We start from the raw sequence: 27,736 nt of genomic DNA, 5'->3' as shown, positions 1-27,736 counted from the left end.
ATTCAATATTCGCGCTACGCTGGGAGTCGTACAGTGGCGCCGTTAGTTCGGAAGCCGCCGCGTCGCGGCGTTGGAGTGCTCCAGAGTCGCGAGCTCACTCCTGTAATGGCCGCCGTCTGGTGTTGTCGGTGAATCGGCTTCTCGGAGAGACGCGAGCTCGCTAGCGCGTTCCCACCGCGAAAGAACAGTTCTCTGAGCCGTTTATAAAGATTAAAAGTGACTTGGCAGTGTTTCTGCTCCCGAGGCGACGTCATCGTGCGGAAGTACTGTCTTTGGTGGCTGAAAATCCGCACCCAAGTCGCGCGACCTTCTCGTGTTTACGCGACGCAGCGACTCAAACAAGTCGAGGTAAAAAGTCACGAATTGTCGGCGGCAACCGGGCGCTCGAGACTCGCGTCGGTCCACCGACGATGCGAGGAAACACGAGAGACACTTCCGACAAGATTCGGTGAGAAAAGAGATTTAATTTCGCCTGGGCGAAATTCGAGCGCCTGACAGCGTGAAAGTGACAGCACGGTATGTGCTCCTTGTGTCGCTGTTTTGACAGGAGCCCCGGCGTTTCCCTCGACGTCTTTCCCGAAAACACCAATCGTCTCGGGGCCTCCAACCTCTCAAGGAGTCCTCTCCTTTTCGAGATAAAACACCACTCGTCGAGTTCGTAGTCACAACCAGTCGAAGTCTGGAAGGAAGCACTTCGGAGTGATACGCAAGGAAGCTGCTATTCAAGAAATTAAGATGTTCTCTATGGCGAGGTAGAAGAACGAACAAGGGAAGTTCATTAGAAGTAGCCCCGCTACTAGTTGACGCTTACACCGACTAGCGAATGAGAAATGTGCCAAGTTCTACTTTGGAGTCACAAACCGTTCCAGAGTTCCTGCCACTCATCATGGGTGTACTGCCGAGAGTGAAATCGTAATGTAATTCTATTTGCAAAGTGTCGCGGTATCCTCTCATTGCCTCCAGTCAATTGTCTGGAGCGTGCACATAGCGACTGTGATTTTAAATCTTAAATCGAGATCGCACTGCCAAGATCCGAGACACATCGCAGAGAGAGAAAGGATGTAGCTCGAAGAATGTAGTATCGTGATTAATATTTTCCAGGTAGTGCAGAGCATTAGTTTTGTAATGTGAAGATCGTGGAGGATGGTATATGTGATGTGGGGTATGCTTTTGGAGTGTCCTAGCTTGCCCTACGTTGCAGTTTTACAATAACATTAAATATGTTTGGCAAAGTACCTCCGTCAAATACCCCAGGGCCTCCTACGAACGTGTTGGCGTCGAAGACAAATGCAAGACCATCTGGGACGTGCCTCCCGTGTTTCTCTTCAGTGGAGGAAGTTGCGTCAATGAGTCCAGAGGACAAGCCAAAGTCTTGGAGGTTGATGGACAATGGAACCATCGTCTCGGAAGCCCCTTGTAACGTGCAGTCACACAATTCCCCGTCTGTGTTGTCAGCCGAGATCTTCAGACCCTGCAGGACTGAAGCAACGAATGCGTGCCTCAAGAACTCTACGAGTAACAAGTGTCCCTCCAAGGAATCGTCAAATGTCTCCGTAGAAAGGAATTCCTCGGCGAGTGCAGCCTATAACAAATGTTCCTCCAACTCTAACAATCCCGGTATCTCTGTGTCAAAGTCAACAGGTTCCCCGAATCGCGCTTCCAGGTCCCCTAAAAATCCAATGTCCTCCAGCTCGAGCATCCCAAACACTGCGCCAGTTAGCGAGCGTTCCTTGAAGTCCACCAAAAAGTCGTCGCCCCCCAACGGAGAGTTTCTAACGAGCAGCGAACAGAGAAGCAATAAAGTAGCTAGTAGGAATCAGGGGAAGTGCGCCTCGACGTTCTCCAAGCTGGCTTCCGCAAAGTCAAATGACAATCTTCCGATCACTTCGGTCAACAAGGAGTCATCAAGAGACTGCGTGGACACCAATGAATCTATCATATCATCCGGCGATTCCGCCGCTATTTCAGAACCCGTGCAAGAATCCTTGATGGATCCTTGCAGGAATTCGAAGTCCAGGTTACCTGTGACCTGTGGAAAGGAGTCCGGAGTCTCCAGTGCTTCGTGTCCAGCCACCTCCTGCTCCGAAAGGAACTTTTCTGGTACCTCTAGTGACTTCACGTCGACGCCTTCCAAGACGAAGAGTGCTAAAGTGGAACGCAGCTCTTCCTCGTTCTTGGCCCAGGACATGCCTACCGAGCTGCAAAGCTCACCGAGAAGCTACAAAGACAGGGAGAAGTGCAGGGATCCGTGGAGGCCTACGGAGCTCGAAGGAAATCTGGTGGGATTAAATGTCTGCCCTCCGGATCCTGGCCAGGACACAGGATCGAAAAGAAGAACCGGTGCTTCCTGCCAAGCTTTAAGGCACGCCGTGGCGTCTCTCAATCGCCTAGACGATTTCTATCTGGAAAAAATCGGCGCCGGATTCTTCTCCGAAGTCTTCAAGGTAAGAATATACTTCTTTTCTATTTAACCCGGTTATAATCTTCCCCAACTCACTTTAATCCAATGAGGTTTCTTTTTTTGTTTCATTGAAAAAAAAAAAACAAATATTTATGCAATTTTTATCCAGCGACATCGGGGATATGTTACCATATTCAGTGCATGTAGAAAGTAATGTTTTTATAAACAATCGGTCTTATTACAATACCTTGAATAAAATCTGGAAAAATCCGGGTTTTTTGTTTTTTCTTCTTCTTTTTTTTCCCCTATAAAACTCGATTCGATGGATGTTTTAAAACTATCTGGGGTTTTAGTCATCGTGTTTCTTCTTATCACAGAATCCTCTTACGGAAGCGAGTCGATTGGAATTCCATAATGTAGATAAAGAACTGGCTTCCTGTGAATTAATTTCTGTAAATGTATTTTCTTCATTCGAATTGCTAAGAGGGGTTCGAAGTATCCGCGGCATAATTATGAGATCATGCTCATTTCTAATATCCGAGGAAATACGAGGCGTTCATGTTTATGCATAGGACTTTTACCAGCTAAGTAGGAAGTAAAAGTACTCGTTTCGAGCGATCGTGTCCCTTCGCCGCGATTTCGCGCGTTCACCTTCCTGCAGTTCGGTATCGTCTAAAAAACAAAAAAGAAAAGGGAAAAAAAAATCGAAATTGCAACAGTATTTTATCAGTCCCGATTAGATGCTCGCGCGATAAGATACGTCCCGTCACCAATCGATCGCGCGAGACTTGCGATATTTATTCCAAAGTCCGTTTTCTTCTAATTAACAGGTAAATACCACAGGTACCTACGTTACCGAATTATGCCACTGACATAATGTTCACGGTAAAATTAAATTACCAATCAGGGTTTCCTCGGTAAAGAATATTTGTTCACTTTTTACGCAGGCATTTGTGCAGTACCGAGAAGAAGAAAAAATGTTTATATAATTATTTTGTAGCTGAATTGCTGATATCGGTGTCGGGATTGTCTAGTATTTACTATTTAATAATTGACGACTGCTTATCGTAATATGAGCAACGTGCTCGAGCGATTAGGACATTTAATAAATATCGAGAGCTTACTTAGAGCAGGCACTGGAAACACGAGACTCGCTCGGGAAAACAGCTGATCAATTGACCGTCAATTGCCACACCGGTAAATAAACATTTGCCTTGGTCAAAGAGTCGTATTGATAGCGAAAACAGCTGATGTTTTACGGTCGCCTTGTGTCGTAGAAGACGTTAACTCGATATACCCAAAAGATTATTTTATTATCCTATTGCTTTATTTATATCATTTCATTACTCGTAGTCTTGCTTGCCAATTACAAGAATTGTCCTTCGACAAGCTGACAGTAGACCCGTTTCGTGAAAACAGCTGACCAATTGACCGTCAATTGCCGCACCGGTAAACAGCCATTTACCTCGATAAAAATGATCACATCACCTCGAAAACAGCTGACGTTGCATTCACCATCGAGGAGAACGTTATCTCAGTATTCCTCAAAATTGCTAAGAAATCTCATTGACAGTTATCTTAGGATTACTTGAAATTTCCAACACGTTCAATTTCCCGCGTACCTTCGTACTCCTTACATGGACGGGATTAACGTTCGCCAGGTCGGCCAAACAGAGTACCGGCTCGTCGCAATGTTGGCGAAAGAATTCTCCTTTACCGGTGGCCTAAGTGGCGCATTATCATAATTTCATCTCGCCGCGGCATCATTCGAGCAACCGCGCGCGAAGGGGTGCATTATGCAAATTGTTTTCTTCCGTCCCGCTCGATTCACACCTATTCGGATCTAGGTCGAAAAAAAGATAGTCCCGCGTCAGATGTAAACACTCATTTCTTCAATTCGTCCGATTTCTGATCTCACAGGATCTACTTGATCGTTTCATGAATGCAACGTTTATTTTTTAATATTTTTTTTTAGCAATGATTTCACGTTTATATAAAATCTTCAGGTGACAAGAAGTGACCGCCGGTGCCGGACAATGCATTATCAATTAATTTTCGGCTCGTTTAGTTGCGATGAATAGACTCGTGAACCTTCAGGAGTTTCTTTTTTTTTCTATTCTTTTAAGGCGTCACTAAAATCGAGTCGAAGAGATCATAGTCATTTTAAACATTTGTTTTTTTTATTAATAAAAAAAATGAAATTTCAGGGGTACTCCATATTCACGTGATTAAGTGTGAGACGAGTCGGTACACCCAATTCGCGGTTTCACGAACGGGACTTTTTTTTTTAATGCCAATTTTGTATCGCCTTAATTTGTGGAACAATCGATGATCTATGATCGAAAATATTCTTGGGGACATTTTTGGGATTCCTGAAGACCTCGTCGTATAAATAGGTCATTGGGAAATCGAGCGTGGCACTTGTATGCAGATTTCTCTCCGCGGTACATCCGGGACTTCGTGTGCGACTTCCGAAAATAGCTAATCTTGGAGAATTTCCTCGGTGATCCGATTACGCGAATTACCGGCCGCGGGTCGTGCTTTAGTCCTGTTGGCCTTCTACGTGTCGGCGAGCATAGGTGCGCCAAGGAGTACTAACTCGATCATAAGCTCTTCAGGGTATATAATGCCTTTAGGGTCGATCGATCGAGGGTCAGCGAAAACTAATAGCCGACCGCAATTCCGCGAGTGCCTCGATTTTCGGGGTTCCTTAAACTCTTATGAAACTTTTCCAGAGAAACTTCTTACAAGTTAGTACATACATGTTTGCACGTTACGAAAGGGACTCGGGTCGAAATGGGAAACGCTTCTTTTTTTTCTTTCAGAATTTCATAATAAATCTATACTAATTCACTGTTAAGACATCAAATTGATAATTTAACGCAATTTTATGTATTAAGAGTGCATGAATTTTTTTAACAGTGTACTTGGTCTGTTTTTTTTTTTTTTTCCATACTTTTGTTAAGTTTCGGTTAAAGGGCGAACGGCGACCTATCCTTGTCCTTTTGCACCGGGTCGTCCTGCTCGACGGCATCTCAGACGCGCAGGAAATCTCGAAGGGTCCTCGAGGTGGGGTCGTCGGTTTCAGAGGTCGCGCATTCTTGGCACGGGCCACTCCGGTTGGTCCATGCCAAGATTTTGGTTAAGTGCATCGGCCAGTTTTTGCCACTAAGCTTGCTGGTGCTCTCCTACCTCTTTCTCGCTTTCGCGTATGTAAATAACCACAGTTTATCCCACTCGCGCGGTCGCTTTAAATTGTTGCATCTCGATTGGTGAGCACATTAAAAGGAATGTCTCACTCGTTAGATCGACGCTCAAATAAGCTCTCAATTAACGGCGAAATTGAAAAAAATAAAAAATCACGATTTTTCGACAATTCCTCTTACACGAAGGGCCGAACTTCATACCGAATCATAATGCTGTTTATCACTTGAAATCAAAGAAGGAAATCGTTTTCACTGATTCCCGAGTGAACCGCCCCTCGGGTTTTATTTACATTCACTCTTTATTTAAGAGTGAGGATGGATAAAAAAGGAACGTCGCTCGGAGTCGATATATCGATGCAACAAATTCTGAATTAAAAGGAAAAAAAAAGTAATAGGACATTCAATCTTTTCACGATTTTATTTGCACGTTTTCTCTACCGTTATTTCTTTCTTTGTTTTGTTCAATCAATAAATAGTAATTTCCTTTGCATTTCTTATTCCAATTAAGAGCGAGGAGAGATGAGAGATGAAGACTTTATTCGCCGATATATCCGTTTTGGGAAACTCTGAAAAAAGGAAATATAATTTTAGCTGCATGGTTCTTTCGATATCTTGAGATATATATATATAAAATATATATCTCAAGAAATAATTTCCTTCGCGTAATTTCGTTTTCATCCAAGAACAGGGAGAAAGGTAACGAGCGTTTCCACGTCCTTTATTTTTCTTTTAACGACGGAACGGTGTTTTTTTGGTGGCCGTTTGTTCTCCATAGGATTGACCCGTTTCGACGTAGGCGGTGCGGACACGACGCGGTAAAAGCTGAGAACGCGTAACGTTGTGAAAGGGTGAGAGGTTCTCGGCCACTTTCCTAATTTACGTAGATCGAATAGCGATACCAGGGAGTGCATCAATCTCCTCGCGAGATACCAATCCCGACGAGTGGGAGAGAGGGAGGGAGAGAAAAACGGGGAGAGGCGAGTCTTGCGGAAATTTTTTTCGAAAGCCGGACCGACCGCTGGGATTATGAGTTTTCCGGTGAAAGAAGAGGCGGCGCGAGGTGGGACAAAAGGAGGAAAGACAGCCGTACCCACGCGATCTATTTTCGATGCTTTCGAGCTTCCATCCTGCCACGCCTAACGCCTGGCTATACATTTGAAATTCGATGCCTCACTTGGTAGATTCCCCGAAATAAGGGGCTCGTGCCTGTCAACCGGCACGTATTGGTTTCTGATCCGAAAGACGCGTCTTTCTTCTCGTAGCTGCGAATCCGCCATTTTACAAAATGGCCGACCCTCGAGTGACCTCGGAGCTCGCGCCCGCCCAAGGCCGCGAGGTTGGATTTCATTTAATCCACGGAGAAGAAACGATGAATTCGTTGAACCTAAGAAGTATCCCTTTGAATTGATGTTTTTAACTCGAGGAATTATTATTTGGGTCGAAGATGGTGCCACAATTCCGGAAGAATCGAGATTTGACAAAATGGTGGACGCTCGAGTGACCTCGGCGCTCGCGGCCGTCGAGGCCGCAACGTTGGCTTTCATTTGTTTCACAATGAGAAAAAAGAATTCTAAAAAGTTTTTTTTTTCCGCTAAACTTTCATAAAAGGGACATTTTTCTCTAAAAATATGTAGTGAGGTTAAAATGGCTTTGAGCGTACCAAATTACTTTAACATTTGACGTGATCTACACATAATATTGATGCGATCAACCAAATATTTGGTTGTCCATTTAATGACCATGTTCTACGGCTGAACCAACAAAAATGTCATTGATTCAACCAAATCTTTTGTTGTGGGTATATTTCAGTGGATTTCGAGATCCACTCTGCTCTTCCTGAGGAATTTGGATTTGTCTATTCCTCGAATGGAATTCCTGTAGTTTCCTGGACCACCTTCTCACTGACCCAGGAATGGCGTCCGTTTCTTACAATGCGATGAATGCGGCATCAGGATGCGCATCTTTCTGCCGCATGGAGCGGATCTACCGTTCTCCAAAATGGCGGCCGCTGCGGCGCGACCTCGAAGTGCACCTACCTTAAGGTCACGCACCTGTTGCGTCGTTAAGGCCGGTCGAACCTCTGGAATTATGTAATTTGTTATCCAATGCGTGCACCCGATCGTTTCCAGACGCAATTTCAATGTCGCATAAATTCAGGCATCGTTTCCCACCCGGGGCTTATTTATCTCCGCGTGGAATTACAGAATCGGAAGGCAGTCGCGTTTTCAGGTTCGAATTTCGTGGAAGGTTTACGTGACTTTTCGTGGGAACTTCGTTGTCGGAAGGTGCATCGTCCTTTCGCAAAATCCAAAATGGCCGCCGCTCCCTCGCGACCTCGAAGGCGCAAGGCGCGTCAAGGTCGCTCGCCATTGAAAAGGAACACGCCTTCGCAATTATTTTATCGGTTTACGGCCGACATTGTAGAACGGTGCATGCCTTCGACGTGCTGGGAATTTCGCGCATTCCATATTTAACCGTCCCGGCCTTGGCGACGCTTGCGAGGTACACACGGAAGACACAGTTGACGTCGCGGTTTAATCTCGGCGACGGCGAGATTCCTTCCTTCTCCAAATGAATAAGAAATAAAAAAATAAAAAGATACCGCCCGAGAGCGGCCTCGGCATGTGCCGCTTCGAGGTCACCGAGTGCATGTCTCTTTCTCCCAAAAGAGTAGCGATTATCTCTCGAAAACTCTCACTTCCGTTTTGCTTACCTTATTCCAGCTTTGGGCCGTCGAGAGGGCGGCCATCTTGGACGTACCTGTGGTTTCCCCACGCAGGAGAATATTTCGTTCAATCGGTACAATCTCCGTTGATTTCTGATAGAATGTGGTTATTGGTACCGTCGACCAAACATTCGTTGATGTGACTAGATAACCTTCAATCAATTTAATTTTTCTTGATCACGCCAAATGTTATTATAGTAATTCGGTACATTTTACCAAAACATTCGGTTTATTAGGTATGAAATGTTTTCTAAAATTAAGAAAATGATTTAACCAAGGCACTTTGTTTAATCGAAGCAAACTAGTCAAAAGTGAACTGAAATTCGATTCGCTCAAGTGAAATATTAACAAAACTGAACCAAGTGCGGTCAATCGGTCGATTCCGTTAAATGAGGCAAACCTTTTGTTCTGCGTGTCCTTCTCTTAACATTTAATATTTATTATTTCTGTGGAAGAAATGAAACTTTAGGCATTTTCGCTGAAGGCTTCTAAGGTGCAATTCAATTCATTTTCTTCTTGTTTTTACATTATTTGTGACTAGAGGGTTATCCAAAATGGCGGCCAAGGCGCGTCGCGCGCGGCCGTCATCTTGGATCGCGCGAGTTTCGAGAAGAGGCGCGTCAAGGACCTGCCGCTTTGTTCCGTCATCGCGATCGCTATTAGTCGTCGCAGCGGCTCCTTCGGTTACGCAAGGGCCCTGTCTCTTTGTATTATAACATAACTAGCTGGTTTTCTCCGCGACCATTTTGGCAGGGACGCCTTTGCGCAACGCGTCCATCCGCAAAGTCGTCGGTTGCGCAACCCACGTCTTCGCCGTAACGACGGAATCGTACGATTTGTAGGGATCTCGGGACTCTTGGACGTGGTCCTGGGTCTTCCTCGATCATCCCCGACGATTCATTCCTGACGGTAATCCTTGACGAAAACCCTGGAAACCGCCCAGACCGTCTCCCCTAGTTCCTTTCGATGTCCACCTGAAATCGAAATTATCCTTGCCAGGAGTCGGCGCCTTTCGTCGCTCCCCTTCAGACGAAACCGAGATTGACAGGAAATCAATACCCTATACCCTGTTCTTCAACGAGCCCGACTTCGGGGGTTTCAACTCCACCGAGATAAAAAGATGTTCTTATCTTCCAACATTTTCATTCCAAGCTTTTCTTTTGTTTCTCGACAGGGCATATCAACTTCATATTTCCAGTTAACGTTGACGACGTATGTAAATTTACTACACGGGTGTACCGATTTTTCCAAGTGTTAAATTAATTCTTAATCTTGGAAAATAAATTCTGCCGAACAAGCCGAATATTTTGGTTGAGGGTGACAAATTACTATAACGTTTGGCGCGAGAAATGAAAAAATGATTAATCGTAGAACCACGTCAGCAAAATATTTCGTTCTGATAACCATATTCTGGGGTAGAGTGATAATAAACTGTATCAATTAAATTGAATATTTTTCTGCGTGCCTTTTTATGTTCTCCGCCGTGTTTCGATAATCAAAGGCTCGCCGAGGTCGATCGATTGATTTATTTTCAATGTCTCCAGTTTCAACGCTTTATTCCCGCGGGATTCACGGCCGACCCGAATAGCGCTGGGACTTATTTCGGGCAGTAAGCCGTCACCGCGTGGGGTGGCGTTGCGATGCGTCGGGTGGCGTCGCGAGGCGCGCTATCAGCCAGGTGTAAACAGCCAGGCCGTGGATAACGGGCACCATTGGAAACGACCTTGCCGCGGTCGAGTCAGCGCCCGGCATTTCCTCCTTCCTCCCGCTACGCGAGAATGCCGGCTAAGGATTGAAGGGGCCTCGTGGAAGCACACGAGAAAGCCGGTCACGCCTGCTGGCCATGGAGTACGGCAGAACGCTCTCTAATGAGCCTCTTACGCTCCTAAGGTGTTTCTTTTCCTCTCCTTCCATCTCGCTCTTCCGCCCCGAAGAGGAGCGAGCGGGCTATCCAATTTTGCTCGCGATTCCTTATCGTGCTTTCATCTCGATTTTAATATTTTTTTACGTTTATTCTTGAGCATTGGTATTTTTTCGTCGCGATTTAGTATTTTCGAAAGAGGAGCGAGCGGGCTATCCGACTTTCCTCGCGATTCCTTATCGTGCTTTCATCTCGATTTTAATATTTTTTTTTATATATATTTCTGAGCCTTAGTAGTTTTTCATCACGATCTTACAGTTTTATTACACTTTTGTACAGTTTTATATTATTCTTGAATTTTCTCCTCATGTTTTTATAATTGTTATTATTCATCTTGGATAACAGTCCGGAATGTATTTACTTGATTTTCTGACAGAGTTAATTTCCACTTTCATTTCGCGATTACGTTTCTATCTCATCGTCGCTTTTCAGAACCCTTTAATTTGGTTATATTTGTTAATGTTTTTACAATTTCTTTATTATATCGTGATTTCAACGACGTTGTTGCACACCTTTGTTACTGTTTAGATTATGTTCGCCTCATGATTAGAATTAACAAAAGAGTGTTAGGAGGTAGTACCCGATGACGAACGATATGGATCATGGAACGTCCTCGATAATACTTATCATCTTATCATCCGCAAAGAAAGCGTCCACTGATCTCGAGATGCGCAGCTTCCTTTCGGATCGATCACGCTAATAACGCCGCAGAAGCGTTTCTCCTCGTCCTGGATGCGAGGATCTCCTGAATCTTCTGCGGGATCGAGATCGCCTCTTCCAGAAGGACCAGGGGACACGTCGCTAAACGATTTTCGCTGCACTCGTGCATAGAGAGTCGGAGAAAGTGGAAGTCGAGGGGGGGGGGGGGGGATTAATCAACATTTATCGATGACACGCCTCTGAGAGAGAGATCGTTCGGTCTCGATTTCCAGATTTTCCCTGAACCCCCCGGGCGATTTGTTACCCCGAGGACGAAAATGGGGAGAAAGAGGGAGGAAATGTCTTAATTAAGAATTTTATATACACTGTTAGAAAAAATTCATAATGTTCATACAATTTTAGTACATAAGGTTGCAGTAAAATTATAAATTTTACGTCTTAACGGTGAATTAGTATACATTTAATATATGATTCTCAGTGAATTTACAATTTTACAACACCGTGTTGTATTTTCTGAAATGTCTTCTGAAATTAATCATATGCAATCATATGCAATGAAATTAATCAAAGGATTTTGTTAAATGAATGAAATCTTTTTTTTCTGCGTGGAGGTATATAAAATAACGTCATTTGATTTCTCGTCGATTTTTCTTCAAAGCCGCGAATTTACCTCCCGAGGGGATTAAGTGGTTATTAATCGTTATTAATTATTTATTCCCGAGAGATCCTCGGGTCTTGACCTCCGGTATTTTCTCCGATTCTCTCTTCGAGCGACCCGCTATGGGGGACAGAGAAAGGATTGAAAAATCAGAGGGATTTTATTATTCCAAATTTACGGACCGTGCGATCCGCAGAGAGATCGCCAGATCTCGATTGAGAGGACTCTCGATCCTCCGCGCAGTCGCGTGACCTCTCATTGAGAGCAAGAGGAGGATCACGAAGATCTGCTCGAATTTATTAATCCTGATCTCCATTGATCCTAGGACTGGGAGAAATCGATCGATCTCACCCAGATCTACGGATTTTCTTGGTCGATCGATCGCACGGGACTCAAGACCGTCAGGATTGAGCTGATTTAAATCATGATTCGAATGATCGATTTTGCTCAGCTGATGTTTATTTTTAAAAATCAAGATCTTTTTAAACAGCTGAATAGTAGACAGCACGATCGCTGTGCTCGCACTGTTATATCAGGAAACTAAAAATTGAACATAGGTTAACTATTGCAATGTTTAGATGAAAATATTAATTTAAATACCTTTCACGCGAGGAGTTTATTCGAATAATTAAGGTATTAAAGAAAAAATCGCGATTTTTATCGTGATTTTTTTTTTATATCGGCAAGTTTCTACTATAGAAAAAGATCTTGATATTTGTCAATCCTGAGGGCTGCTGTTGGTAAATGTCCATTAAATCCATTCAGGGGAATCAATCGACCTCTAACTTTGGAGAGGCTCTTCGGGACTACCGATTTATTGGATTTTTTTCGCTGGGTCGTTCTGCCCCGTTTAAGAGGCGGGGAGGAAATCGAAAGGTCGATTGTTTCCTTCTTTTTTTGACGGGTGTCCATTAGCGGATGACCCGCGGGAATACGCTGTTAAAAAGACTGACACATTCATGAAACGTGGGTTGGAAGATCTATTCAGGCAAAGGATACTCAATTTAGAATGCACTTGTGGATGTATCCAATATCCGTGCTTTTAACTGGACAAGGTTGGTTTAAAGCATTCCCGATAAAGTATAAAATTCGAAAGTTATCTTAGAGTGCGTGCTCATTTAAATCGCCATGCCAGCTTCATAAATATAGGATGGTGTCACAAAATATCGAAATTAGATCGTATATTTAAGAACATTCCTAATTTAACTCGCCGTATCAGATTTGCCACATAGAATTATTTGGTGCGTTTGAGATGTTCAATCAAGCCACGCAAATAGCGGTTTTTATTTACCATTGTAACAGAAATATTTCAAGTGGTTTGGTCCGGAAAGATTGTGTTCATGTATCCGATACGTTGAAATCTGCACTTGATACCATTACTTGCGAAGGGCTAATTCACCCCCTTAAAGTGTTTTTCTTTTTTTCCGCGGATAAAAAATAAAATACGTATCTCCTATTTTTCAGTCTATTCTATCGTACTTTTCAATTTTTACCTCATGGAATGTGGGGTTATTAACAAGTGTGGGTAAGAAAAAGAAATCAGGGGAAAATTTTTGGGAAGCGATCGCACGTCTCTCCGAGCTTTTCTCGCGGGGCTGCCGTAGTCTAATTGGGGAGTACTGTCGCTTTTAATTGCGTCAAGCTTCCGGGAGAGCATGGCCTAATGAACCAGGCCGAAAGCCGGAGAGCTCGCGGCGTTCGTGTCTGCGAACTTCTCCGGGGTGAAAATTCGGAAGTGGGAAAAAAAAAAAAAAAGGCGGAGAAAATCGGGAGAAATGAATTCAGGTGACGTGGCCAATTGCGCGGAATTGATTGCGACAACGGGAAGAGCAATTCGGGCGAGGGTCGGGGGCCTCGTGAGAGACTCTCTCGCGAAAGGCACTCTCTTTTCTTTTCGATCGACTTTCAGAAACCGGCGAGGGATTCGGTGCGAACCGACCGAGATATAATTCCTCGTTCATTTCGCTTTATCAGCGCCCACTTTTGCCCGGCTGGCCGATTTCTTCTTTCGCTTTATCGGCGCCCACTTTTACCCGACTGGCCGATCTCATCGGCGTCTCCTTTTCCTCCCCTCTTCTCGATTTTTCCCCCCTCGCCGGTTGGCTGTCCAATTTTTCATCGGCGAGAAACTCGCCTCGTATCAACCTGCTCCACTTATTCCGTCCACACTAGTAAACATGTAAATTTCACACGTCTTTAGTTGTCAATCAGTGTTGCCAACATCATTTAAATTGTCACATGGAATCTGTATATCTTGATCCAACTTCGTCTACTCAGGAATTAAATTTATAAACATTTTTAAGCCAAGAAGAAAAATTGTTAAAAGTCAAAGGGAAGCTGCGCATCCTGAGGGTGTCAGGGGTTACGGGGTGAAGTCTCGGAGGGTACTTTAATGAGAAACACGTCGGGGTGGCTTGACGAAGTATCTCGACTCGGATTCTTCAAGTAGGGGGTCGAAAAAGCTTCGATGGCGACTTTCGAATCCCCATAAAACCACCCCAAGGAGCCCTTAAAGCAGACCTTGCGAAACTCGAACGATTCTCCCCGTTCCGAAAAGACGCGATTCCGCGGAATTCTCGGGATTAATCGCGCGTTTCGCGAATTTCTGACAGAACTCGCGAAATTCCCGGTTTTCTGACTAATTCGCGAAACTCGCGGATCTCGCGAGTGCCTCTGTTTACTGGTGGCTGCCATGGCGAATTCGTCATCCCTTGGCTTTGGTCCAACTAAACCAGGCTCTGCCAAGGAATTCTGGCCAGATTCCCTCTTTCCTCCCGGTATCATTTTTTTTATTTTTTTTTTCCCACCCGTTAACGAGAAATTCTTCGGCTCTCCGTCGTCGCGTGAATTTCACCTGCAATTCCCTGAGGGTATGAAGAAAAATATTGCGATTGTATAACACTCTTTTTTTTCTCTCCTTGGAAGCGATAATCGGTGTATGGAGTTTACATTATTTTATTTATATATTTTTTAAACACACGGTACATTTAGTACACAAGTGTACTGATTTCCCGAAATTATGATGTCATGGAATTATAAACCTCTCTAGAAATTTATCTTAATTGCATATTTACTTGCGGGCCTTCGAATTTATAATCTCACTAAGACGCAGATGTAATCAAAGTATGAATTTTGATAAACATTCTTATCATCGTACAGCGGCTTATTTAGCGCGATCAGGTCGGGTGGCTGAAACACTCAGGCATGAAAGGGGTCGCGTTTCTATTATTTTTAAAAATTTATTCATTCTCTTTTTTTGGGAAGGAAAATTTCTTAATCTTATTTTACGTCTTTTTGCGCGCCTCGGACCCAATTTCTCCCGTCGAAGAAGCCGCGGAGAACGTCTCTCTCTTGTATGCGGCTCTTGCAGATGCTACTCTTGGTTCATTAATAAGTTTCTCCCGTGAGAGAATGGCTTTTTCTTCCGTGCCCAAACGGCCTGGCCGGTAGTTCCGACAATGGGCCATTGTATCGGTGAAAGAGGAGGTTTTCCATTTTTTTTGGCGAGCTTTTTCCTCGATCTCTGGATACCGCCGAGCTCGTCCTATACATTCTTTATAGAGAGCTTAATTGAAAAGAACGCTTGCTATATTAACAAATGAATTTCTAGCAACAGTCAAAGAAATATTATCGACATTACTCGAACGGATGAGCGATATGCAATTTGTCGTTGCTAGAAAACTATGCTGGCACCATGAATAGAATTTCTCTTACCCCAGTTAAGTAAGTTTTTTTCAAGCGTTCACATTTGTCGAGGCAAGAAAAATTCCTTACGACGGAATTTCATTTTTTTGTGCGCATCCGATGCGTATTTCTTTGGTGGCAAAAACATCTTTTTCCTCGATGTATACTCCACGTGCATATTCCTTGTATGTATAGCTTAAAAAATGTTTTTCTCACTATATACTCCTCGTGCATATAGACCGGGTCCTGCAATTACCTCCCGAGAAAGTCGATCGAGAAACGCGGCCTCCCTCGCGGCCGATCCGCGCAGGTTTACCTGGCCCTGGACACTTACCTCTCGTGATTTTCAGGTGACCCACAAAGTGACGAGTCAGGTGATGGTCCTCAAGATGAATCAGCTTCCGGCGAACCGGCCCAACATGCTCAAGGAGGTCCAGCTGATGAACAAACTGAGTCACCCCAACATTCTCAGGTGAGCCGACCTTGCGAATGCGCAACTCTTTGTACGCGGCTTTTCCGCAACTAATTGCTCGCAGTGAGCGTAATTTTCCATACATCTTGTTAAGTGACATTTTCCTGTTCTAGAAGGATGGTAATGTATTTTCAGAGGAAATTTTACTTCTTCTTTTTTTTTTTCTTTCTTTTTCTTATTTTATTTATTCACGTTTCATTACACCTGCGAAATTAGTGGATTTCCAGGACAGAGAGAGCATAGATAGTGGCAACTCGGTGAGAAAGGAATTTTGCGATAGGACACAATGTTCGATAAGTCGCTATCAATGGAATTTAATCTTTATTCTTTTTCTTTTTTTTTTTCTAAATTCTATATGTAGATATTCCGTGGCACCTGGGAAATTAATGGATTTCTGGAAAATTTGCAAGCGAGCGTAGGAAATGGCCACACGTACAAGGGATTTCGCGATAGCGAGCAATTCCTGATAAGTTGCGATTAAATTAATTCCGATTATACGTATTACTTGCCATTTATCATTTTGCGTGTAGATTGGTTCGTTACACCTGCGAAACCAGAATTTACCTGCCATACCTCATTTTAGGAATAGCTATTTCGTTATGCCTGCGAAACTAGAGCATCGACGAGCAAGCATAGAAAATGGCTACACGTCGAGTAAGGAATTTCGCGATAGCGAGGAGTTCCTGATAAGCCGCTGTCACAGATAAGGAGTGGCGAGCAAAACCGACGTACAAAATTTTCATTTTTTTTTTCTTCAGCCTTAAAGGTGATATGAAAGAGTCATTCTATATATTTTCAGAAAAGTTATATAAAGATTTTGACGTTTTCCTATATATATATATATACACACTCTGAGAAGAAAAATCCTTGAACCGAACAAAATATTTATTGGAATAGTACCAGAGGAATATTTTGTTAATTCAAGAAAATAATTATTAGTCTAAAATAAATTGTCACAATTCCAAAGAAAGGTTGCGTCCAATTTATTCCAGTTTATATATGAGTCGGATGATTATTTTTTTTTTAAATTAAAAAATATTTCTTTGATTCAATGATGTCTCTTTTCGTGGTAGAATGACCCTTTTGTATCTCCTGAAGGGAGGACTTGGTTTTTCGTCTATTCAGATACCCGAGGAACCGCTGGCCTCAAGTTCGTGACCAATGCGGTGCAAAAACAGGCGTGGAGGAATGTCGTGATAGCGATTCCTGATAAGTCGCAGTCGTCGATAAGGTCCGACGATCGACCTTGGGTGTAGGTACACGCGATACACCTAGGCAACAAAAAGACGATCCAATTAGAAGGCGCGTGCGTGCCTTGGCCAGGTTGGGTCGAGGATTTACGAGAGTTGGACGGAGAGGCGGCCCCGGTGTCCGAAATCTGGGAGGAAGAGGCCGTTGAGTCACCTGGCCAGGTTTAGCCCCCCTGAGTTGCCAGCTCCATAAATACGAATATTCGCGGACTTCTGTTATGCGTCCGGTGTTCTAACCTCCCGGTTGGGCAACGCCATGCAGACGGAGAACGGCCTGTATTCCGGGCACTATGTTTTCATTGCGAGCATTCGCCGAAGCTTCACCACCGGCCAAGTGGGTCAGAGACCTTCGTATTGGACCGTATCTGGACGGGAAGGTCGCACCAGGAGGACGGATGCCTAATTAGACCCTATTTGTCCATTAGCTTTGACTGCCTCCAGAGGACTTCTAAATCTGGAACAGGTCGTACCCCATCGGGCTGTTTGCCGGGATATTGTAAACGCGAGCGTGGGGTCGTCTTTCAAGAAGTAGTCTTCAGGGTTGGACCATTTCTGGATCTTCTAGGGGAAGTTGGGATATTGTAAACGCGAGCGTGGGGTCGTCTTTCAAGAAGTAGTCTTCAGGGTTGGACCATTTCTGGATCCTCTAGGGGAAGTTGGGATATTGTAAACGCGAGCATGGGGTCGTCTTTCAAGAAGTAGAGTCTTCAAGGTTGGACCATTTCTGGATCTTCTAGGGGAAGTTGGGATGTTGTAAACGCGAGCGTGGAGTCGTCTTTCAAGAAGTAGAGTCTTCAGGGTTGGACCATTTCTGGGTCTTCTAGGGGAAGTTGGGAGAAATTTCACTGGTTATAGGAGACTTTTGAATCTGGAGCGAGTCAGTCATGGGGCAGTTTCTGAAAGAAATGGAGACGCGGCATGGGGTGGTTTTTTAAGAAGTGGACTTTTCAGGCTTGGACTCCGTTTTTCGGTTGTCTAGGGGAAGTTAGGAGAAATTTCACTGGTTATAGAGGAGTTTTGAGGCTGGAGCAAGACAGTCATTAGACAGTCTGCGAGGGAATAGAAACGCGATTATAGTAGCCTCTCGTCATCGTGCCCGCTCGTCCTTTTTTCAGGGAAAGTTGGATAAAAATTCTGCGCGTCTTTGCAAATTGAGGACCGCGCTCGGTGTACCGTTTCTTTAACGATCGTCCATTTGTCCCGATGGTGGGTTTCTACGGCGACCATTCGAGGAGAGAGTCGACGGGCAATTAACGATCGAAAGATCGATCGACCAGGATCGAAGACGTCCTCCTTACCGACCAGGCATCGATCTCTCGGTCTCCGGGTCTCGCCGCTCTGAAAACTGCTCGCAGGACTCAATTCGAGAAAATTTTCTCCTTCTGTAATAAGAACAGTAACATTGATACCGGAAAATATTGTAGAATATAATGTCATAGCTAATTCACCCAGATTTTCTCCTTCTATAAAAATGATTGTAACATCGGTACCGGAAAACATTGTATGATATTATGTTATAACGTCGCGTGTAGGAAGCTATGGCGAGCTGGTCATAAAGAGGCGCAACCGCACGAACGTAAGTGCATTATGCGTAACTAGTTAGCAGTTTGCGCCGGAAATTAGCTCCTTTTTATCTAGTTTGGTGGAAACTTTGAAGAGAAAATCTCACAGAGCTTAATTTAATCGAGGCGAGTACGCGTTCGCGGGCGATTTGCATGATGACGACGATATCACGTTCGAGATTTCTTGCGGGAAGGAAAAGATTAAAAGATCAGGAAAAAGAAGTCGGTAATCGCGACATGACGTCGCATCTCGCGTGTTAGCGAGTGCCGAAGAAATCGTAAAACAAACGGCACAACTGTACCGACGTAAGTACGGGCTTAGCTCGGTTTACGGGCCGAGATTATTTCCTTTTCGCGAGAGGCACACAATAGACTCGCGTAATTCGAACGCGGGTTATTCTTTCCCTGAAAATTAATGACACGCGGGCGGCCCGTTTTCCGCGAGGGCATGAGATAACACCTCCAAGAATGCGGGGACGGCGACTTTAATGCCGCATCTTAACGCCAGCGATAAAAAAAGAAACGGTGTCGAGCTTTTAGTACCGGAAGGCATGGAAGTGGCCGTGAGAAAAAAGAATAATTATTAATTACTGTATACTTTAGTACCCAGGTGGAAATCCTCAGGTCACGATAGTAGATACGCGTGTCAAGGAATCGGAGCATATCGGATATTGAAAGAACTTTTTTAACGGTTAATTATTGTTTGAGTTCACCTTTCTTAGTATCACGCGGTGACCGCCGCGATTTTCACTCTACAACTATATCGAAGTGTTTAATAGGTATACAAAAAATTTACAGACTCTACAAAACGGAAGGTACTTTCATTGTACCAAACATGGACTCACGATACATCCTCTTATCAGAGAAATAAATATTTATTGATTTCATTCGCTGTTGAGTAGTCGGCTCCGTTCGCGGATGCATTTCTGTGTATTTGGCGCGAGACTCTGTCGAGTTTCCTGATAAATGAATGTAACGTAGTGATCATTTGATATGAACTTTTTGTCATTATTCCAGGTTTATGGGGGTCTGCGTGCACGAGGGTCAGCTCCACGCGCTGACGGAGTACATCAACGGCGGGAGTCTAGAACAGCTGATCATGGCTAGGCACACGCCGTTGCCCCACCTCGTCAGGATGAACCTGGCCAGAGACGTGGCCCGGGGGATGACGTATCTGCACAGTCGAGGCCTCTTTCATCGCGACCTGACCTCGAAGAACGTGCTGATCAAGAGGGAGGAAACCAGCGGAGAGATGACCGCCGTGGTCGGGGATTTCGGGTTGGCTGCGAGAATTCCCGACCCTAGCTCAGGGTACAGGCTGAGCACTGTTGGCAGTCCCTACTGGATGTCTCCGGAATGTCTCAAAGGCCAGTGGTATGACCACCGGTCGGACGTCTTCTCCTTCGGCATCGTCGTCTGCGAGCTGATAGGACGGGTGCCGGCAGATCCGGACGTTTTGCCCCGCTCCGATAACTTCGGCCTCGACTATCTGGCCGTTGCCGAGATCTGTGCTGCTGCGGACCCTCCACCAGCATTTCTGCAACTCGCCTTCAACTGCTGCACTGTAAGCTCGGGTGCACGTCCGTGCACCGATGGAAATGTAACTCGGATTTATGGAGATGCGAATCCGACATCCGAGGGATCAATCGCTTGTGGAACTTTCCTCCGAGCTGGGTGTACCTAATAGTTTAGAAATTTGCGACGTCGATCTGGAGGATGTAGGGAAGGTCGCAACGTCCATGAAATTTCATTTCTTTTTTGCATACGTAATTTTTAAAACGCCTGGAAGACAAATTTCGAGAAAGTTGACATTTAATGGTTGTGAGGACCTTCCTTAAGATGAGATGTTTACATTTGTTGCATATAGTTATGATACGATGACGGGTCAAAGTGACCCAATGGTAGCTCTTCGTGCAATTGTTGGAGATTTTTTATTCCATTCGCACTTTCTTTATTCATATAGAATACCTTCCATTTGGTTTAAAATCATTACAATTACTGGGAGTTTCTCTAGTGAAGAATTTATTTCTTCTTGACGGTTCTATCACTGGTAATCACGGCAGGACGTGAATCTGTACGGATATGCACGTATATGGCACGTACACGGTACAGATATGGCGCTACTCGCAAAGAGTTGGGCGATTGTTATCGGGAAGAAAGCGTCGGAATTCGCGGTTGTAAAATCAGTGAAAGGAGATCCGTCCTGATAACTGGATATTCGGTGAAGATTGGAGTCGATGGCTTGACGTTGAAATTGAGCGTGAGAAATTAAGCGTGACGAGCTGACTGCATGTTTGCATATGATTGGGCGACTTATTTTTTTTGTTATAAATAATTTAGTTACTCTTACCGATATCCGTTCAGATTTTACGTAATCTCGAAACTGGCTGGAGGAATGTGATAGAGAGAAAGAGTTTTTTTTTTTTCTCAGCGCGGGAAATCATGTAAGCCACGAAATTCTGTTTTGCAGTACGAGCCAAAGTCGAGGCCGACCTTCCCCGAGATCGGCTGCACCCTGGACAGTCTGATTAGCAGCTACGAGGACGAGTCGAGGAGGAGCATCGGTAAACGGCAATCAGCTGATCCAGCCCTGCTGTCTGATCCAGCTCTCCTGGACGAGATCGCCCGCGAAGGTAGAAGCTGCAGACGCAAACCGGCGAAGCTGCGGAGCCATTCGGCAGATGCAAGGGGATGCGACAATGCAACCCCTTCGGACAAAGCACGTTGTCATTCCGCCAGGAGAGTGGCGGAGCTTGCGAGCAGAAGAGACCCTCATTACAAGCCGATGACGGCGAATCCGTTCCACGCCCTCGGAGGTGTGAAGAAGATCCTGGGGGACCTCTTCTCGAGTTGCCTGGAGCTCCCCTCCCTGGAGGACGTCAGGCCGAGCGTGACGGATGGATCCTCCAAATTCAAGCCCGCCCAGAACGACAGCATTGCCAAAATCCTTGAGAGGAAAAAGCCAAACTCCGAGCCGAGCAGCCCGACCGCCAGGAAAAAGTGGGAGAAGAAGGTAGATTTAAGACGAGCTATAAGGGAGAAGTTAGACCGATGTAGAGCCAGAGGAGCTGCTTGCAGCTTTCTTTCCTGTATACTGCCTAGACTCATGCACTAGGGAAGTTAGCGGTTCGGGGTGATTTTCTGTAAACAAAGAAAGAATGACAGAAGCTAGCTAGAGCGTTTCCCATGGATGTTAATTCCCGACATTTCCAGGTGGCGACGAAGGTCGGAGCCGCGAGCCTGTTCGCCCATCCGCTCTTCAGGGAAGGCTGGGAGCCCAGAAGACGAGGAAGCTGCGAGTCCGGGTTCTGGAGCTGCGTCGGGGAGGATTTAAGCCCGGAGCCTCCGAATCGAAGACACGCCTCGACCTTGAGCAGCTCGGCTGCCAGTAGTCTGTTTCTTCTGGACGATCATAGGACCAGCTCCATCTACACCGATTCTTCGGAGGACATCGCTAGTTTGGGCGGGGGCGACTCGTCCTGCTGGGAAGACAGGCTGGGGGGCTTGGGCTCTTCCAGCAAGACTATCTCCAAGATCGTCGAGTATTTCGAGAGGAAGCAGGCTACGTCTGGGAATCTTAGGCTGGGGGACGGTATCGATGCTGGACCCAGCAGGATGGCCCTGCTGAGGGCGAGTCTGGAAGGCACCGTTCCTCTCTGCAACATTTCAGCTGCCCAACGACTGGTCGTTTGCGAGGGAGCCGTTCGCAGCAAGCTGCCCCTTTTCGACAAGAAATGATGGAGCCGCAGGTACAAGGATGCGTTCGACGGCTAGGTCCTCGCCGGATGATCCTAGAATCTGCAGACCTCGGAGTGGCGAGAGTGCAAGGACACGGGCTCGTGAAACTCCCGCCCGGGGGAGTGACTCGAAGATACCGGCCTGTCTTCGGGATCATCTTCTTGAACGAAGAGCTGAAACCGCGAAATTGCGAAAACTCTCGCCCGGGGAATTTACTCGAAGATATCGGGTTCTCTGCATCATCTTCAGGACTGAAGCATGGAATGTCGTATGCAACCTCGGGGATGATGCTTGCAGCCTGAAAGCTGGCCTCACAGGACCTTTCGCCTTGGGAAGGAGCCCGGATGTAGTCGCCCAGCTGGTCGCTTTAGGCTCTGCAACTGCAGCCGATCCTAGAAGAGCACCAGCTTCGGGGATATACATCCTTGGGGAAGGACACAGGATCTGGCTGTCCCGATTTTGGTGATTCCAAGCTGCAGCTGATCCCAGGAAGATGTCTGCTGGTCTAGGACATCGCATGTGACACCCCTTTCAATTCGAAAGGAAACTCTGCAGCTGGTCCAAGATGCTGAGGACCAGCGGAAGGACTCGAGATCCTCGCGGGAACGACTTCAAGAAGAGGCTGTTTTAGGCTGTTTCAGACTGTCTGAGGCTGCCCCAGGCTACTTCAGGCTGCTTCAGGCTATTTCAAGCTTACTGGCTCCTTCCTAATCGCTGACCTCAGCTCGGCCGATGACGAGCGCAACTGCACCGCGTTGCACCTGCACATTAGTCATCGGCGAAGACTGGCGCTGCAAATTGTTCGTCTTCTGCAAGAAGCGATGAACTCGTCGGCACCTTATGATAGACGCGTAGCTCCTCATTGGGCAATCATCATTTAAAACATGCTGCATCATAGTGCACCTGCATCGGGGCGATCGCGAAAAACCGGCACGTGGCACGTGAAGTCCTCGGTTCCCACCTCGATGCGATGATACCAGCGTTCAGGTGAAGTCTGGCGTAGTCTGGTGACGGACATGTTTTGGGCGATGATGCGTGTACTTGCGACTGCAAGGCGGTTTCGCCCGGTGCAGCGACTTGCTCTTGAAACTCGAACGTTCTGCTTCCAACCGAACTCGAGAATCACTTTGGCAGAGGCTCGCGAGTCGGACGAGCCGGATGAAAAATACCCTTTGAATTTGGCAGGACCTCGGTGCGATCGTGTTATGCATTAAAAACTGTAACTAAAATAAGAGCGAGAGACACCGTCGTCATCCCGCCGTGACTCATCTCCGGTGGAGGATGCGCGAGGCCTCCAGGCACCGGTGGACATTTTTACCCGAAATCTAGCAACGTAACTGTGATGTCTTTTGACGATGTACCTTCTCTCCGATGTATCCGCTCGAATGTACTCGCACTCCACCGGAAATGAGCCGAGGCGATCAGCTGATCGCATCGATACTCCGACCCAAAATACAAAGCTGGACTGCGGGACTGATTAATTCATCATTTACGGTGATGTGAAAGTGGCGTCAAAGAAGTCTTGTTTTATGAAACTTTTCCCCGAGCTGGATGCACCAAATCGTTCCAAACTTTAGACCGTGAATATGAAGGGAATATGAAAAGTCCCGACACCCATGAAATTTCAATTTTCTAAAAATTTGTTTACAGACGCTAGACCTTTCTTTTTTTTTTAGAAGAAGAAATGAAATTTCATGGGTGTCGGGACCTCCCCTAGAGTCTCCGTATTCACATTTTAATATTTCAAACGATTCGGTAGATCTAGTTCAGAGAAAAGTTATATGAACGATTGACCCCTCGGATGCCAATTTCACGTCATCTTATCGAGATGCTAGATTAGGACGTTTTCATATGCGAGTTCGCACGACGCGGGAGAATGTAGTAATTTTTTTCTTTTACCCCCTGTTAAGCGAGTGCCAATCTTTGCTTCTCCTTTTCTTTAAGTATTAAGACGTTTCTGCAGTCGATGCAGAACTCGCTGAAGACGCGTCTTGGAAAGCGGCCCTAAGGTTTTCGTCGGTGTCCGACTTTGGCGTTTCCCTCGTAGTTCCTAATTAGCGAAACTCCGTCCCTCGTACGTCAGCCTTCGGATAAATTGATCTAAGATCTCGAGTTTCTTGATCGACCTCGAGCATTGACTTTTGCGACATCTTGCCGGGAGGAGGCGCTTCCAAGAATTCCTGATCACTGATACGGCGTCCCGGGCTGGACGCGACTTCATAAGAGTACTTAGATTATTGCGGAAAAAGTGATGGAAAGTAAAAGAGGTGAAACCGGGGGGATATTCACTCAGGAAGTCGTGGATATCGATACTCAAAATTATAATGTCAAAGGAGACAAGGTGTGCTCCACGAAGGCCTTATTTTTTTTTTCTTATTGGTTCTGCGCCTTCCAAAACGCCGCCATATTGAAATACATTAAAAGCGTCATTGGTTGGTTAGCAAACATGGCTACCTTTAGAAAATATAAGACTTCTATACAGCTGCGCTGTAACATCCCATGCTCGAGATCACGTGGGAATCAGGTGGAAGTCGCAAGTAGAAATCGCCGAAACATTGTTGCAATTTTAAGGCTGATCGTTACTTGTTACCGAAACAAATTGTCACGTGAAATCAAAGGCAACAGGTTCTGAATGAAGGAAATCGTTTTCACTGATTTCCGAGCGAATAGCCCCGCGGACGAAACAGCAGTCAATAGTCACAGGAGACGTCTAAAAGAGTTCCACGTTTTTAATAACTTAGGTGATAGATCGATGCGACGAGGTCGATTCTCGCGGGCTCTGCGAAGGTCGTGGTCGTGGTCGTTGTTGTCTAAGGCCTACAATTGCGGGTATTCTGGGAGAAATTGACACATTGTCGGGTGTCGTTTTCGCTGGGAGGGTCCATAATAAGAAGACCAAACGAGTCCAAAATGTCTGTCAACTAACAGTTCGCAAGACGACTACAGAAGTGCGTGCCACAGTTTGGCCAACGGACGGCAGGGGAGAAAATTGTATATTTTGTTGGCAGATAAACGGTAGCATAAGAGTTTGTATGGGTGTGTGTTGGCGAAGAAGGGCAGGAAGTTCGTGTAATTTGTGTGCGAGAGAAAGAGAGAGAGAGACTCCATATCCTAAATATTTTTGTTGATATAGACGTTTAAGTGAACATTACACTGAAATTCAAAATGGACAGATTTTAAGAGTCCCCCATTTAAGGCGGTGTGAAAGCTGCATTCAGGAGATCAATTCATGAAACTTCTAAGAACCCAACATACCGAATCGTTTTAAACTTTACCACATAAACGTGGAGGCCCTAAGAAAGGTCTTTACACCCATGGCATTTCACTGTTTATAAAAAAATGTAGGAAATATTTATGAACAGATTTAAAAAAAATTGAAATCTCACGAGTGTTAGGACTTTCCTTAGGGCCTCGATATTTACATGGTAAAATTTGAAACGATTCGGTGCACCCAGTTAGGAGAAAAGCTTCGTAAACGAGACCTCTGACGCCATTTTCACATCGCCATAAGAACTCTTAAGGTTCTATTAACGTTTTTTCTTTTTTCGAAAATATCTGGAATTTCACTGAAGTGTTCCCTTAACGATTGACCAGAGCTCGCAAGCGTGGCAGTATTATCGAAACGCGTTAAGTATTCGAAGAATACGTTAGTCAAAGAGGCGGCCATCTTGGATGGGAACGAGTAATTCGCCAGCCGATGCATTTTCCGAAATTTCACATACAGCGTGAGAAATGAACAGTAGATGGGTCCATTTCTTGAATTATTTTAAAGGAATCAAGCGAACCTGGGACATGTTTTTAAGATATTGAACGGTCAGCCGACCGCGAGGACGCCATGACTCACGTAGTACGTGCCACGTTTGCTTCTCGGGACGCGAGCATGAGAACCTGTACCTATATTTTGTTGAAGGATAATGCTAACGTGTATGAAAGTGCGAGCGTCAGAGAAGAGATCCGCGTCTGGGATATTTTTGTTGACGGATTTAGAAGCTTAACGGTAAACCAGAGTTCGCAGGGAGGCGGCAAGGGAATAATATTGAAACTGCTCTAGTCAGTGTATTATTGAGGCGGCCTTATATTTTGTACATCGTAGAGCTAGGAAAAGATACAAGTAGACTTCTTAAGGACGTTGAGACGAGTACATGAGAGTATTAAACGAATCGGGATGAGTGATGTTTGCCAATGCAGGAGAGGAATCGTAAGAACGTCCGTCGTGTGTCGCACGCGCGAGCGAGCGAAGAGAAAGTTCACATTTTTAATAACCGATTTTATTACACGAGGGAGAAAGGTAGACGGGAGTGGAAATCGAGTTTGTACGGTCGATTCGTGGGCATGCGTTTTCCTCGGTACTTTTCGGTACCGCGTGAAAGTAGGGTAGGGAGGAGAACGAGTGCGTGCGACAAAGTTCGGTTACTCGGTAATTGGCCAATTATTTGGGAGAACTTGTCGCGCGGAATTCGATCGACCTCTTCAAAATGGTATTCTTTGGAGGGTCGAACTAAATTCGGAGGGGAAGAAGCGTTAGACTTAAGCCTTTCAGATCGACGGGGCCCGGCCGCGGGCGCCAGGGTTAATAAGACTGCGTGTTTGTTAAATATGTTTGTAAGTAGGATGTTCGAATTTATTTTATTTTTCTTTTTCTTCTCTCTCTTACCCGGAAACAAAGCAATCCGCTCGAGGCACTTGTGTCCTCTTCCATGTACCGGCGAGATATACATTATTTATATCCATTATTGCCAGGGTAACTCGAGGTTCAGTTTTCCCGCGGCGCGTTCCTCGATGAGCGAGTCGAAAATCTCATTTGACAAATTTCCTGGAATTCTCAATTAGCCAGGTATTATTCGGACACGTTTATGAACCTAAGGTGATGTGAAAGTGGCACGAAAAAGGTCGCGTTTATGAAACTTCTCCAAACCGTGGGCAACTAATCCTTTCAAAAAATGTTCAAAAATTCCTCTACTATTTTGAAAATATTTGAGAAAAAAATAAAATTTCATGCGTGTCAGCACCTGTACTATAGTCTGTATATTCACCTTGTAATGTTTGAACCGATTCGGTGTACTCAGTTCGGAGAAAAGTTTTATAAACGATTATCTCTCGGTTACCACTTTCACGTCCCTTTAAAAGTGGGAAATAATTCGTGAGAATTCGTGAAGCGACGCATATCTATTGTTAATATTCCGAGGGGATTGAGGCGATTGCTCGAAATTTCCATAAGGAGGTTTTCGATCTCACTTTTCACGGGATTTGCGGGGGCGTTTTCGAATTGCCCTGTGCCCAGAGTAGGCGGTTATACTTTGCGTTTACTTAGAACGCGGTCGAACTCTTGCTTCGATGTTAACGAATCGGTAAGTACCTGATGACATATATTGCGAGGAAAGGACTGCGAGAACGCGTGTAGCTTTTTAAGCTTTAAGGGGAAGGGCCTATGGAGTTACGAAATACAATAGTAACCTAAA

At 45.3% G+C, this 27,736-nt stretch overlaps 1 protein-coding gene across 1 annotated transcript; it reads left to right on the top strand.

Moving 5' to 3' along the window:
- The first annotated feature begins 115 nt into the window (after positions 1 to 115).
- LOC105704101 (dual specificity protein kinase splA) lies at positions 116 to 27,736 on the top strand. The gene is made up of 5 exons (XM_012433040.1): positions 116 to 2,444; positions 15,606 to 15,727; positions 19,557 to 20,103; positions 21,010 to 21,552; positions 21,753 to 27,736. Exons 1-5 carry the CDS (start codon positions 1,221 to 1,223, stop codon positions 22,275 to 22,277), a joined length of 2,961 nt encoding a protein of 986 aa, XP_012288463.1. The 5' UTR covers positions 116 to 1,220; the 3' UTR covers positions 22,278 to 27,736.

The sequence above is a fragment of the Orussus abietinus genome, unplaced genomic scaffold (assembly GCF_000612105.2).
Source record: "Orussus abietinus isolate OABI.00-Male unplaced genomic scaffold, Oabi_2.0 scaffold7, whole genome shotgun sequence".
NCBI lineage: Eukaryota > Metazoa > Arthropoda > Insecta > Hymenoptera > Orussidae > Orussus > Orussus abietinus.
The sequence above is the reverse complement of the archived record's forward strand: the minus strand, read 5'-3'. Positions and strand labels throughout refer to the sequence as shown.

Coding starts and splice junctions, on each gene's coding strand:
- LOC105704101 (XM_012433040.1), top strand. CDS start 1,221: ATGTTTGGCAAAGTACCTCCGTCAAATACCCCAGGGCCTCCTACGAAC. Junction 2,445..15,605: donor TCTTCTCCGAAGTCTTCAAG/GTAAGAATATAC, acceptor CGTGATTTTCAG/GTGACCCACAAAGTGACGAG. Junction 21,553..21,752: donor GGAAAAAGTGGGAGAAGAAG/GTAGATTTAAGA, acceptor CGACATTTCCAG/GTGGCGACGAAGGTCGGAGC.